The sequence below is a fragment of the Pleurodeles waltl genome, chromosome 8 (assembly GCF_031143425.1).
Source record: "Pleurodeles waltl isolate 20211129_DDA chromosome 8, aPleWal1.hap1.20221129, whole genome shotgun sequence".
NCBI classification, from domain to species: domain Eukaryota; kingdom Metazoa; phylum Chordata; class Amphibia; order Caudata; family Salamandridae; genus Pleurodeles; species Pleurodeles waltl.
The window spans coordinates 505,829,628-505,844,952 of NC_090447.1; the positions used below are offsets into that span (position 1 = coordinate 505,829,628).

Genomic DNA, 15,325 nt, shown 5'->3' on the forward strand with positions numbered 1-15,325 from the left:
TCAGCCTGACTTGCCCCATTTTGGGACGCCCAAACGCCATTTTTCCCTACGCCGGCGCTGCCTGGTGTACGTCGTTTTTTTTCACGCACACCTGGCAGCGCCGGTCAGCTAACGCCATTCAATAAATACGGCGCCCGCATGGCGCTTCAGAATGGCGTTAGCTGGCGCTAATTTTTTTGGCGCAAAACTGCGTTAGCGCAGTTTTGCGTCAAAAAGTATAAATATGGCCCTTGATATTTTATTGAGCCTCTGTAGATAAACACTACATATTCTTTAACTATGTTATTTAGTTAAGACTGTATTGTCATTTTCAGAAAAGACAAAGTTTTTTTTTTTAATAAAAAAAGTTTTAATTCTATACTCAATATATGGTATCAGATAATGCAAGAAGTTTGAAGAGAATACAGATAGACTTAGAGTCAGTTGCTACGTTAGTTTGCGTTTGCTTATTTCTTTTTTCTTGCAATCTGTTCGATTCACACGAGCCACAGAGTGAACGGTGTTTTGGAATGGGAACAAATCAATACATGAATACATGTAATACATCTCTTTATATTAGGAGAGGCATGCTTAATAGTCGTCGTAGTTGACGCTTGCTCCATGTCTGAAAGTATGTGGATTTCGTGGTCCCAATGGCGCATCCTCATCATAGTGGTGCTGGTAGTACCCCCCATGGTAGTCATTGCCACCACGGCCCATATTCTTCCAGTAGGCCATATCATCTTCAAATTTCTGCAAAAAATGTAAGCATAATTGTAAACCAAACACAAAATACATAACGTGGCACCTAAAAACATTTTTTGCATAACAACGGTTTTAATGAAGCATATGAGTGTAATTTTGTTTCTCAGAAAACGATGAATGAATAAATTAAAGAACGTATTACACAACTTTTATAACACAGCCTCACAAAGTCGATCACCTCCCTGCTGAAGGAGAGGTGATACGTATGTAGACGAGAAGGGTTAGGGTTTCATTTTGACTGCCCTATGGTCCTCAGAAGAGAAGTCTGCGGACAGCATATTATAGTTAGGAACCTGGAGCACACTGTCCACATTTGGTAGGGCAGTTGTTGCTTTTCCTGAGCCTTGAAGGAACTATTAGTAGGAGAAGTGGCAAAGTCCTGCAACACATGGAGTAATTGTTTCGCACTAATGTAGAGGACTTGTGGATGTTTTTGTTGGTGAGACAGGGGATCCACTTCAAGTCCTTCAAATATGAGCTGTGAAAGGCCCAGTACTTGTATGTTTGTACAGTCATTTGAAGTGTGAGTGGATGTTTACAGCTAAACTCAGACTCCTTTATTAAACATAGCAGAAAGACTTGAAGTCTTTTTATTATGTTTATTGTGGGCCGACATTTATTTAATGTTGCAAACATGTTGCCCTGATCAGGAGGAGCATATTGGAAAATACCTGTTCATAAAGGTGCAGTAAACATATGAGTCTGTACCTGCTCATATCAAGGTGGAATGAGGATATGAGGTTAACATGTGGGAGTAAGCTTCAGCATGTATGTCTTTAGCTTATAGGCTATCTCAGAGTTTATGGAGCTAAACCTGAGCATATAGTGCTATGCTAAGCATATGGGGCTCATCTTGAACAGATGAATATGTATATTATGCTAAAAGTGTGCATTATAAGGGTGCACCATGCCTTTGATGATACACCTAAGGATATGAGACCAGGGGGCAGATTTACTAAACTTTCAGGCCAGACAGTGCAGCAGCCAAAAATTTTGCACTGCGTTCAGTGGCAGGGAGGGAGCAGGTGAGTGTCATATCTACAGAGATATGTCTCTCTCCTCCCCTTTCCCTAGCGCCGGGGCAGAAGTTTGTTTGCTGTGTGCCGCGTACACACCTTTGTGCCATAGAGCAAGGGTGTGTGCGAGAACCTAGCATAGGTTTTGTACTGGAAGGATTCCCTTCCAGTACAAAATACAATGCCTAGACAGCAGTTAAAACTTTTCCTACATTGTATGTGTGCAGCACAGTCCAGCACGCATGCAAAGTAAGAAAACAAAGGACAAATGACAACATTTCTCTTTTTAACGCCTGCTTTTAAAAGGCGTTATTGTTATTTTATGCAAAACCCTGTCTCACATTTTTGGTAGATAGGGTTTTGCGTCAAACGGTGACTAGTTGTATGGGAATGCTAAGAATACTTACTACGCTAAGTAATGCAAAGTGGTACTTTCAGTTAATTTCCAGTGCAAAACAAGTTTTGCTCTGGAAGGTAAATAATAAATAATAATAATAAAAAAACATTTTGCACTGGTTTGCATCACTTTTATGATGCAAAGCTAGTGCAAATTGTTAGTAAATTACCCTCAAGTGCTTCCATGTTTGATTATAAATAAATATTATTGATTTTCTAGTCAGAACAAAATGGAAGGCAATCCTTTGGGATCGAAGTGGCTCGCCGCAAGCAGAAGGGGAATGAGGCGCGTGGGGGAGGGGAGAAGGGAGGAATGAAAGTAAACTTGAAAATAATTTCAAAATAACCCACTTACCTTAACCCTGCGCACCGCTCTGCTCCCCCGTCTCCGTTGCTACAGGCACAGGCTCTCAGCCTGCTCTGTGGCCAATCCTGATGCTGCTCAGAGCAGCATTAGGATTGGCTGGGAGCACCCAGCCAGGCGCTCCCAGGCAGACTGAGAGCCTGTGCAGGCTCTCTCCAGCCTGGCAACTGTGTTGCTGGGCTGGAGAGAGCCTACTGCGCATGTGTGTTTGGTCATCCTGAGATGGCTGGCCAAACACACATGCGCTCTGAGGGGGAGGGCTGAGCACTCTCCCTCACAGTCACCATCCCCGTGGCCCCACCCCTTAAAAAGAAAACGATAATAAAGTTTATTATTGTTTTCTTTTACAGGTTTTGCAGCTGCCGCTACTGGCCGGGGGGCAACACTCCTCCACCCTAATGGGGGAGCTGCCCCTGTTTGGGATGCATGTGGTGCGGCATACACAACCGGAAATATAATAGCAAGAGTTACAATGTTGGCATAGGATGTGGAGAGACGGACTGAGGAAGATGGTGAAGCAACCACTGGATTTTTCCCAGTTTTTTAATTATACGTTGAATGCTTACTGGCCCCTATTCTTTGACAGTTTTGGCTTTTTATTGGGGTCACACTCACTTAACTGTGACCATACTTCCTCGAGTATATAGCAAAGACATCTCAGTAGCTCATTTGAGGCACATTATCTTATCTGTGATGCTTAATGCAAAAAAGCTTCGAAATTTAGAATTGACAGTCATCTTTCCATCCAGAAAATTGCATTATCCTTGCTGATTGGGAAAAGTGGTTCGTAGTTTACACAAGTGTGTATCTTCTTTTTCACAAAATTTGCAAAATTACATGAAACAACATGAATGAAATTGGAAAAAGCAGAGTTCAAGTTGTGACAAATCAAAATACTGCACAGAATATTCAATACCAGGACTCAGGAGATCACATTTAGTTGGACCGGCTCTGGTCTCTACCTTTAATGGTGTGGGTTGGTGGCATCTTGTTTCCATGCCTTATGGTTGTCCCTTATACAACCCTTCCTGCAAGGGGTCAGACATATCCTAGCATGGGTGGCAGATATTTATATGAGAGAGGAAACAAAATCCTAATATTTGGCATTGAGAGTCATGTGGCCCTCCCAAATATGTAAAACTCCTCCAAGACCAAGGTTTTGTGGTCGCAAGACATAATGTTGCCCATCACTGGGGAGTAGCAGACACCCGTATAATAAATGAATGGAAGGCAGATATGGACAGGTACATGACTGCTGAAAAATATGTTTATTAAGAATATGGATGTCCCAGAAAGTTTGATGCGATCTGAAGAGCGTGGGACAAGTACCTAGGCCTCTAGAGACCTCTGTAAGGCTGAGGCGAAAAGAAATTACTCAAACATGTTTTCTGATTGTGGAAAGTTGCAGATCTGATGTATTTATTTTAACAATTGACCTGTTAATCTGCACATGACATAGAATGGAAGCTGCGGTAACATCGCCTGTGCGAAATATATACCTGCCTTTCTGCTGTGTTGTTCGCACGACCACCGCTTGGTATTTTGGACATTATTAATCTATACACGTTTAATTCTTTTGAAAATCAATACAAATAATTTTTAGAAAAAAATTACATGAATGGAGTGAAATATAGTTTGGCACCACGTGTTAAGTTTTCATGCAAGGGCATGCCTTGAGTAAAAAATTATAAGAGATACCGACAGTGACTTGTTCAAACATAAAATGTCTCTCGCAGTCTCCAACAAGCCAAATACAATGCAAATTGGAAAAATTCAAGAAGTTCATGTGATGTGAAATCTAATCGTTTTGCTTGTTTTGCTGATGTAATTAAAATTTGTGCTAGCCTAGAAAATGTCATCCTATAAAGAAGCTTTTTATGCAGGGAAACTCAGAACAAGCTATTTCTGCAACTACCAGTGACCAGAGTTCCCCGCTAATCCAGGGTTCTGGTCATCTTGACAAACTCTTTGATGTGATCTGTTTCTTTTGCTGCATTGAACAAGCCACAGTTGTGATGCCATACTGCAACACATGCTTCTTCGTTGTATTGCAAGAAGGACTATTTCCAAGCCTTGCCTCGACCATGTGCTACCTTCAGTGCTCTACATTTATGCCTCATGTCTGCAGACATTTATGTCACATGCCTCGACAACCAGGCTGTGTTTGAGAACATACTGATGATCAAAGACTGTTTTTTAGAGACTTAGGGCCATATTTATACTCCGTTTGCGCCGGATTAGCGTCGTTTTTTTAAACGCAAATTCGACGCAAAACGAACTCCATATTTATACTCTGGCGTTAGACGCGTCTAGCGCCAAAGTCCATGGAGTTTGCGTCATTTTTTAGCATGGACACCTACTTTGCGTTAATGATATGCAAGGTAGGCGTTCCCGTCTAAAAAATTGACTCCGAGGCATGTGCGCCGTATTTACACTCCCGGGCAAAACTCACGCCCGGGAGTGGGCGGGTCCAAAAAAATGACGTCCAGCCGCTTTTGCGTAGTTTTTTAGCGCCTGGTCAGGGCAGGCGTTAAGGGACCTGTGGGCTCGGAAGGAGCCCAGAGGTGCCCTCCCATGCCCCCAGGGACCCCCCCTGCCACCCTTGCCCACCCCAGGAGGACGCCTAAGGATGGAGGGACCCATCCCAGGGAACATAAGGTAAGTTCAGGTAAGTAATTTTTTTTTTTTTTTTGTGGCATAGGGGTGCCTGATTTGTGCCCCCCTACATGCCACTATGCCCAATGACCATGCCCAGGGGACAGAAGTCCCCGGGGCATGGCCATTGGGCAAGGGGGCATGACTCCTGTCTTTGCTAAGACAGGAGTAATTTCAATGGGGTTTGGGAGTCGGAAAAAATGGCGCAAATCGGGTTGAGGTGAAAAATGTGCCTCAGCCTGACTTGCCCCATTTTTGGGCGCCCAAGCTCCATATTCCCCTACGCCGGCGCTGCCTGGTGTACGTCATTTTTTTTCACGCACACCAGGCAGCGCCGGCGGCTAACGCCAGCTAACGTCATTGAATAAATACGGCGCCCGCATGGCGCTTCAGAATGGCGTTAGCCGGCGCTAATTATTTTGACGCAAAACTGCGTTAGCGCAGTTTTGCGTCAAAAAGTATAAATATGGCCCTAGGTACTTTATATGGGGACGGAAGTGTTCCCTGTATGGTCGATGCCTTTGCACGCTGCCCTAAGATACACACCTGTGAGTGAATCTCGGAGCCTGAAACAATTTTGGCCCACCACGTGCAAAATTCTGCATAATGGCTGAGGCATAGGCATGATATTGACCCTAAAACCCCAGGCCTAGCTTTGAGGTTAAGTGGAGAACACTGAAAACACTGAAAATTTAACCCTTGGCAACATAAGACATGTACAGTAGTGGCCGCATACCGGCCCTGATTTATACTTTTTGGTGCAAAACTGCACTAACGCAGTTTTGCACCAAAAAGTTTAGCACCGGCTTGCACCATTTCTGTGCACCAGCCGGGCACCATATTTATGGAATGGTGCAAGCCGGTGCAAAGGGTAGGCTACCGTCCCAAAAATTAACATTAGTTGGTTCGGGCTGGCGTTATGGAAGAATGGGGTTTTGCACCAAAAAATGACTTTAGGCAGGTTAGAGTAAAAAAAAATTACTCTAACAAGATTAGCGTCATTTTATGGCACTAACCTACCATGCCACATGACTCCTGCCTTAGAAAAGGCAGGAGTCATGCCCACCACCCCAATGGCCAGCACAGGGGACAAGAGTCCCCTGGGCATGGCCATTGTACCCTCTGCCATGTATGTGGGACCATTTCAGGGCCCCCTATGGCACTTTAAAAAATAAAATAAAATATTTACCTGTACTTACCTATACTTACCTGGGATGGGGTCCCCCATCTTCCGCTCTCCCTCTGGTGTGGATGGGCATGTCTCTGGGGCTTGGGGAGGGCACCTGTGGGCTTATTCCTTGGTGTTGCCCATTGAAATAGGCCCACAGGTCCCTTAAAGCCTGCCCTGACTCAGGTGTTAAAAAATGGCGCAAAGCAAGCTTTGTTCCATTTTTTTGACCCCTCCTCCCTCCCGTGTGTGATTTTGGCACGGGGATAAGTATGGCGCTAAGACCATATAGTCATTTTTTGCACGGGAATGCCTACTTTGCATCTCATTGATGCAAAGTAGGTTTCCATATCCCAAAAATTACTTTGACTCCATAAATTTGGCGCTAGATGGGTCTAGCGCCAAAGTATAAATATGGAGTTAGTTTTGCACCGAATGTGCATTAAACAAAAATGACGCAAATTCGGTGCAAAACAAGAATAAATATGCCCCATAGTTCTTTGGATTTTGAGGTGAAAAATCACTATTTGAAAGCTGAGCAAGCATAAAGCTCATTTTTTAAGAAAAATGAATAACTTGTTTGCAAAAATTGATTTTCTGCTAGGGAGTCTCAGGCCCATATTTATACTTTTTGACGCACAACTGCGCCAACGCAGTTGTGCGTCAAAAATGTTACCGCCGGCTAACGCCATTCCAACGCACCATGCGGGCACCTTATTTATGGAATGACGTTAGCCGGCGCTGCGGACTGGTGTGCGTCAAAAAAATTGACTCACACCAGGCAGTGCCGACGTATGGGAAAATGGGGGTTGTGCGTCAAAAAATGGGGTAAGTCAGGTCTGAGGCAAAATTCAGGCCTCAAATCGGATTTGCGCCATTTGTTTTGACGCCCAACCTCCATTGACATGACTCCTGTCTTAGCAAAGACAAGAGTCATGCCCCTTTGCCCAATGGCCATGCCCAGGGGACTTATGTCCCCTGGGCATGGTCATTGGGCATAGTGGCATTGAGGGGGGCCCAAATCAGGTCCCCCTATGCCACAAAAACATTCAGAAAAAAATACTTACACAAACTTACCTTTACTTCCCTGGGATGGGTCCCTCCATCCTTGGGTGTCCTCCTGGGGTGGGCAAGGGTGGCAGGGGGTGTCCCTGGGGGCAGGGGAGGGCACCACTGGGCTCCTTCCGAGCCCACAGGTCCCTTAACGCCTGCCTGGCCCAGGCGTTAAAAAACGGCGCCCATCAGGCTGTGTGTCGTTTTTTAAGGCCCACCCCCTCCTGTGCGTCAAAATGACGTCAGAGTATAAATATGGGGCACAGGCCTTAAAGTCATTTTTTGGTAGGGAACGCCTACCTGGCATATAATTAACGCAAGGCTGGTTCCCCCTTCCAAAAAATGACGCACATGGTGGAATTTTGACGCCCGCGGGGTCGGATGTCAAAGTACAAATATGGGGCAGGGTTTGCGCCGATTGTGCGTCAAAAGTTTTGACGCACATTCGGCGCAAACAGAGTATAAATATCCCCTCACTGTTTCTCAGTCTTGATCTAAGATGGGGACTTCTAAAGACTGATGAAAATGCTGTGTGATGTTGATTCTTAGTACATGAGCACCATTTGACCATTTAAATGGCAAGCACTGTTTTCTATAAATGACCGGGAGTGGGCGGGTCAAAAAAATGACGTCCAGCCACTTTTACGTCGTTTTTTAGCGCCTGGTCAGGGCAGGCGTTAAGGGACCTGTGGGCTCGGAAGGAGCCCAGAGGTGCCCTCCCATGCCCCCAGGGACCCCCCTGTCACCCTTGCCCACCCCAGGAGGACGCCTAAGGATGGAGGGACCCATCCCAGGGAACATAAGGTAAGTTCAGGTAAGCCCACAGGTCCCTTAACGCCTGCCCTGACCAGGCGTTAAGAAATGACGCAAAAGTGGCTGGATGTCATATTTTTGACCCGCCCACTCCTGTGCGCCATTTTTGCACGGGAGTTTAAATAAGGCGCACATGCCTTGGAGTCATTTTTTAGACGGGAACGCCTACCTTGCATATCATTAACGCAAGGTAGGTGTCCACGCAAAAAAATGACGCAAACTCCAAGATCTTTGGCGCTAGACGGGTCTAACGCCAAAGTATAAATATGGAGTTAGCCTTGCGTCGGATTTGCGTAAAAAAAAACGACGCAATTCCGGCGCAAACAGAGTATAAATATGCCCCTTACTTTACTAAAAGCTCGAACGCTACAACAATGCCAAAAATAATTTCAAAGATGTTTGAGTTAGTTATCACTGGAGAGCGAAACTCCACTCTTACCAAGGAAATTACTTTGAGAGTTGACGGATTATGTAATCCTGAACTTCACTGGGTTTATTTTTTCATTTGTTCGGGAAAGCGCTGGCTTGTAACAAAAAGCCATTTTGTATTGCTGATAATTAAAAAAGACGGGTTTTGCTAATGTTTTCCCAAAAAATATTTAGAAATGAGATCCCATGACATTGAAGGCACTGCAGATAATTGTAGCCATATGTACTAAAAAAACAGGTCGCAAAGTAGACGCAAATTGTGTACCAACTTTTTGCAACTAATCTTTAATTTGTGTTGCAATGTATGTAGTACTAGGCTGCATCTCAAAATCTCTAATCTCCAGTCTCAGGGGCCGTAGAATGACCGTCCTAATGAATATTGAATAGGCAGGTCACTGGTTGCAACCCTCTCTGACTGGTTACAACCACATGGATTGGGGCTAGCTTAGAAAAGCAGCCCACGATCCTTGTGTCTCCATTCTCAAACGAGAATATTTTTTTAAGTAGCCCGTGTTTCCTAAAGAAACTGGTGTTACTTCACAAAATAAGGTTTTGCTTTGGTTAAGTATTGTGGGAACAGGCAGTGGTTCTCTGGACCTGTACCTGCCCCAAGAGTTTGCATGATACAATTCCCAAAGAGAAAAATGCACACTGGGGACAGCTTCCCCTTTGTAACTTTGTTATCATCTCCTTTAGAGAGTCAGTAACTGTTTGCAATCACAATTGCAGTCACAAAACATTGATATATACCATTCTGAATCACAATTAGTAGTAAATGCCTCTTTCACACACCCTCATAACTGCGATTGGGTGTGGGTTGCAAAACCCATTTTATAAGTTGTAAAATGCTTTCAGACTCCCACAATAGTATTAATATATACTAAAAGCCTTTGTGCCATCTCAAATCCTGTAATTATGCAAATAGTAGGGTTTGAAACTGTAAAATGGCAGGTATGAAATAAGCAAATTCCTTTTTAGGTTGAATGTAATTACTCTGTAGCTTCATGATCTCTTATTTTTGTGGCTTCCTGCATTTACGTCACAGTCTTAACATGAGGACCTGGTAAATTCAATGTGCCAGCATACATGAAGTAGTGTAAGGTGCCTTGGATGAACAGTGTAGAAGAGGGCAGTATTTTTGATTATTGTTTTGATTTGATAGCTGTTGGAAATGCTCCTTTCTGCAGGGTCATCCCCATACTTTTTGCTTTCCTTCTCCAGTTTTTCAGATTTATTTTTGCTGGTTTTGGGGATTCTGGGCACTTTACCCCACTGCTGACCAGTGCTAAAGTGCAGGTGACCTGTGCTCTAAAACATGATAACATTGGCTTCCTCCCAATTGGCATATTTAATGTACTTGTAAGTTCGTAGTAAAGTGCACTACATGCGCCTGGGGCCTGTAAATTAAATGCTACCAGTGGGCCTGCAGCACTGATTGTACCATCCACGACAATAGCTCCTCAAACATGTCCTAGGCCTGCTACTGCAGACCCTGGGTGTGCAGTTTCAAACTGCCATTTCGACCTGACTAGTGTACCCACATGCCAGGCCCAAGCCTTCCTTTTCAATACATGTAAGTCACCCCTAAGGTAGGCCATGGGGAGCCCCAAGGGCAGTGTGAGGTGTATTTAAAAAGTTGAACATGCACTTTTAAGTTTGACATGTCCATATAGTGAAAAACTATTAAATTCGCTTTTCACTATTTCAAGGACTATCTATCCCATAGGATAGCATTGGGATTACCTTAAAACATCTTTTTAGAGTAACTTCCAAATAGGAAAAGATAGAAATATGGAGTTTGGTGTCCCTGGACTCACAATTTAAAATCACAACTTATGGTAAAGTCGGATTTTAAATTGTAAGTCTGAAAATGCCACGTTTAGAAAGTTGGCATTTTAATACTTCAACCATTCTGTGCCTCTGCCTGTCTCTGAATACATGTCTTGGGTTGTTGGCAGCTGGGCTCTGTGCATTCCCTCTAAACAGTCACACACAAAGAGAGCTTGGGGGTGACATTTGCATCCTGATGGCCCATCACCAGGCTGATGGGCCATTAACTGCCTTCATTGGGGATGGAGCTTAGCACTGCCTCACTTACTCCTGTCAATAGGGCTGTGCCTCTCCTCACACAAAGGGCTGCATAACCCACTGTAGAGTGTCAGGAGCAAGGGAGGACTGGACAATGACCTTGTGGGATTCAAAGAAAGGCCTGGAATGTTCTCCCATCTTCCAGAACCAGTGCACCAAAGTATAAATACTTGACCCCAAACACCTCCAAATCAGTTCTCTACTTGAACCAAGGACACTCTGCCAGGAAGGTCTCCGGTGCTGCCAGGAGGGTCTGCAACTCTGCAACTGCATTGCTGTGTTGGCTTACCGCTACTGTGTGCTGTGCTGTAGGAGGAACTGCCACTTTGCTCTGCTGTGCTGGCCTGCTGCCTGTGATAGGGACTGGACATGCTGGCTACATCCTTGAACCCAAGAGTCTTTAAGAGCTTGCTGTCTTTCCACCTGTTCTTCTGCAGTCTCAGGGACTTTAAAGACTGCTTGCAGCTCTGCTGGTGCTGCTGGACTCTGCCATCTAGGAGTCCTACCCTTGCCAAAGGTGCCCCCTCTTCCAGTCCTTGGCCCCCGAAGCGGTTTCTGTAGCTGCAAAGTTCAAAACGTGACACATCCCCCAGAGTATGGCAGAAATATCAACACATTGTGTCCCCGTCATTGACGCATTGCGCCAACAAAGGTACTATTCAGCGGACCCTGCATGGGTTCTGTAGCTGGCCTACCCTCCATCGCAGTCGGTCTAGATTTTGAATTTTCACCAGTCCCTTCTGACCTCAAGTAACTATTTTACCACTACAGACATCTGAGCACTGCCTTCACATTTAATCTTTAAAATTTCATACATGCCCCTGCCTACTAGAGACGCAGGGCCTCATTTACAAGCAGACTGCGCGATGGTGCATCACTTTTTTTTACGCACTGGTGGTGCAGGCTGCAGTGGCATATCTACAGGGCCACGCAAACCCACTGCATGGCTTTACATGGCCTTGTAGATAGGGCCCTCTTTCACACTCTTACTCTCCGGGTGTTGCTGTGGGTGTTTCCATGCAACACTCATGGAATCTGACGCATTCCCAGATTTACAAGGTTTTGTAAAACTGGGAATGCATCAGTTTCCTACGTCACCCCCGGGGTGGCATAAGGGTGGAGCAACGAGGACAAATAATGTTATATCTCCCTTTTGTTTCCTCTTTTCCTCTTTCTATGTATGCTGCATTCTTCAGAAGATGTTTGAGGAGGAAAATACCTCTTGTGATTGTTTTTTGTGCAGGAAGGTGTCCCTTCCTGCACAAAAACAATCATCCACACAATGCAGGCATCTTTGCACCATGGTGCAAGGGTGCCTGCATTGGTGCATGGCAGTAATTTGTGTGCCATCGTAGGGGACAAGGACAGGAGTGGGCCATAACTTGTAGAGACAGTGCATTCCCACACTTTTGTTTTGACGCAGGGCAGTGCAGCACAAGGGTTTACAACACTGCCCTGCACCAAAACTTTGTAAATGAGGACCTCAATTTCTAAGAGTAGCCAAAGATTTGCATTAAATTATACTCCAGGGGGTTAACAACTTGACATTGTGGCAGGACTCCATTAACAAGAAACCCCAGGGCTCAAGAAGCTGGACCCTATAATTAACAAGTACCTGGGTTAATTACACGCCGCTTTATAGTGCTTCTCACTGTCCGCAGCATGGGCTACCCAACGTGACCTTGTGGCAGGACTCCACTAACCAGAATCCACAGAGCCCTAGGAGGAGGGCCCTGGAATTAACAAGCATCTAGGTTCATTACACAGCGCTATACAGTGCATCTTACCATCCCACAGCGTGGGCTAATCAACGCGACCTTGTTGCAGGACTCCACTAACCAGTATAGTCAGGGTCCCAGGAGGTGGACCTTGGAATTAACAAGAACCTCAGTTCATTACACAGCACTATATAGGGCATCTCACTGTCCCGCAGTGTGGGCCACGTGCAGCTGCACACAATGAAAGCCCAGGTCAAGGGGAAGACCCATCCTGTGCCCATCAGCAACAGGAAGAGGTAGGGCAGGGCTACCCCCCTTGGTCCTTTCTCTTTTTTATAATCACACCAGGTAAGTTTGCCTAGAAGTTGGAATTGGCTAACTTTTTCAAAAGGAGTACCTTTTCACCTTACAGCTACCAACCCATTTTCACCCTATAGCTCCTGCCCTTGTGTGTCTTCTGTGTACCGCTATTAGGGAGTGTGCCAATCTATTTCATTGGCCTCCTCGTGTTGAGAAGAACTCGGATTAAGATTTGACTGATAATTTTTCTTGCTCTGATGGCTGCCTATTGGAAGTCCTTGCTTGACTATTTATTCAATGAGGCAAGGACTGATTTGTGAAACTGACTGCCGGATAATTATTTACCCATGTAGCCACAATTGGTGTGTTGATTAGACTACCTGACAAGCAGGGCTTACGAGTTAGAGACCAAAAGTCTGTACTGTGTAATTGATTGTGTATTTGATTAAGCTGCCTGACTGCCCTATATTGTGTACCATTGTTGAGTGGCCTAGTAGGGCCAGCAGCTTCTAAGATAGCTTTTTTTAGAGTTGGTTAACCCGCCTTTACTATGGGAAAATGGAAAGTCCTAGGTAACATGGGGAGGATGCGAGTAAAGTCCCCTGGCATTCTGCCGAGAATTGTACTCCGAATGAAATTGATGATTTAATTGAAGAAATAGAGCGCTTATTAGCAACTGAGGAACTAGATGGTCAGTTAGAAGGGGGGGCAGAGCACACAGAAGGGGATCAGATCACACTTTAACAAAACACATTCAAGAGGAATTTCAGGTGCTAGTAAAAAGATTAAGTGTACTAGTATCAGTTGCATTACAAACCCTTGAGAGAGTATCTGGCCAACCTGTCTGCAGGATCCCTTTTAAGAGAAAAATCACAAACCCACCATTTCTATACCCAAAATTGATTGTGCAAGTCGGTTTGCAGTTCTTGAATCAATAGAGAATAGTGTCTGACCGGACAGGTGCTGAACATGCTAAGATAACTGCAAGTGAGGGAGTGCAGAAACTGCAGCACAACTAAATACACTAACGGAAAGATTCCTTGCTTGTGCAATTGCATGGATAGGCTGGCTAAGGTGTTACGTGAGAAAGTAGACAGATTATCGAGCATGGTAGCAAATATTAGGAAGGCCTTAGATGACAATAAGGGCAAAATAACTTTAAAAATCATTTTACCAAGTTCTACTACTTGTGTGGGTAGGATGGACGAATCAACTAGGGGGAATTACCCTAGAGCAGATTTGGCTTCATGTAATATTAGTACATAAGGGGATTTGATAGAAGAGAAGTATGTATCTAAGCAAAATTAATTTTTAGATAACCACAAAACACCAAGACAAAGAGATGGAAACCCCAGAGGAACACCAATATAATTCAACCTAACATGGCATTGTGTAAGTTACATTACATTTACATGATAAATGTTCCGAAAATAACTCCAGGAGCTGGGGAAACTAATGAGTCACAAGTTCATAAAGAGACTCATTGGCTGAGGAGGGAAATCTGTAATTAGGGAAGACATTCAGTAAGCAACACACTATAGTGACAGCAGTGCTTAATTTGTAAATAAAAAGGTGCCGGTTCCCAAAGCCCTCCTCTTAAACATGCTGCTGCTGCAATTAAATGTGCGAACACGGAATACTGAGGTTGCGTAATACTAAAGCCATCTCCGGCCTCTTCAATCCATTTAAAGCCACTCTCAGCCCCTTTAGCTCACTTTTGCAGCTTTCTGCATTCTCCCATTGTGACGCTTTTTCGTTGTTCTCTTCTTCCATCTTTCTCATGTGTGTCTTTTGGTTGCAGCAAATGCTTGCGGCAGAAGAATAAGCCCAGGCACTAAAAAATAAGAACCGGTGCTCAGCACTGGAAACAAAAAGCACAAATTAATCACTGAGTGACAGTAATAATCAATATGATTATATAGGGTGGAAGTTAAAGACCTATACTCTGGAAGAAGGCTTAATTGCGTTGGAACTCCAGTTTAGACTTGATGAAAAAAAAACGAAAATAAAACGTAAGCTCAAGGCACCAGATTTGCAAACAGACAGCATACCAAGAGTGGCGGTTAATCCCTGCCACCTCACCAAAGTTCACCCAACTCAGATGAGTATTCCAACTTATCTGAGATTGATTGACTACAGGGGAATATGGGGAATATGGGAAGCACAACAACTCTAATAGGCTCCAGGTAGACAGAAGTGACTAACCCCCTGGGTCATTATCCCCTCAAGAACTAGCTGAAAGACTGGAGGGCGGGTAACTGATTGGAATTTGTTGATTGCTATGAAGAACGTATCTGAAATAATGCAGAAGGATTGCCCCTTAAGCCTGTAAAAAGCAGAAAAAGAGGAGAATGAGGATTTTTTTTAGATTATTGCCATGGAAACTGGCAGGAATTAGAACAAAGCGAACTGACCTTGAATGGGGGGAGTTTATTTACCAATAACACAATATTCTTATTCTTTTCCAGAAACTTTGGGTGGTGTCACCGGTATATATAGGAGCTATATTACATTCCTTCCAATTACTTCAGGGAGAGCTTCAGGTGGTTTATTGATATGGATAAGGATGGATCTCTTTCCA

General features: G+C 44.4%; 1 protein-coding gene across 1 annotated transcript in view; it reads right to left on the reverse strand.

The window, feature by feature from the left end:
* Window positions 1–331: 331 nt before the first annotated feature.
* Window positions 332–15,325, reverse strand: part of ECRG4 (ECRG4 augurin precursor) — an 85,648-nt gene continuing 70,654 nt past the window's right edge. The window contains exon 4 of the mRNA XM_069204468.1: window positions 332–732. Within this exon, the coding sequence (XP_069060569.1) occupies window positions 571–732 (162 nt within the window). The 3' untranslated portion in view covers window positions 332–570. The remainder of the gene's footprint in view (window positions 733–15,325) is intronic.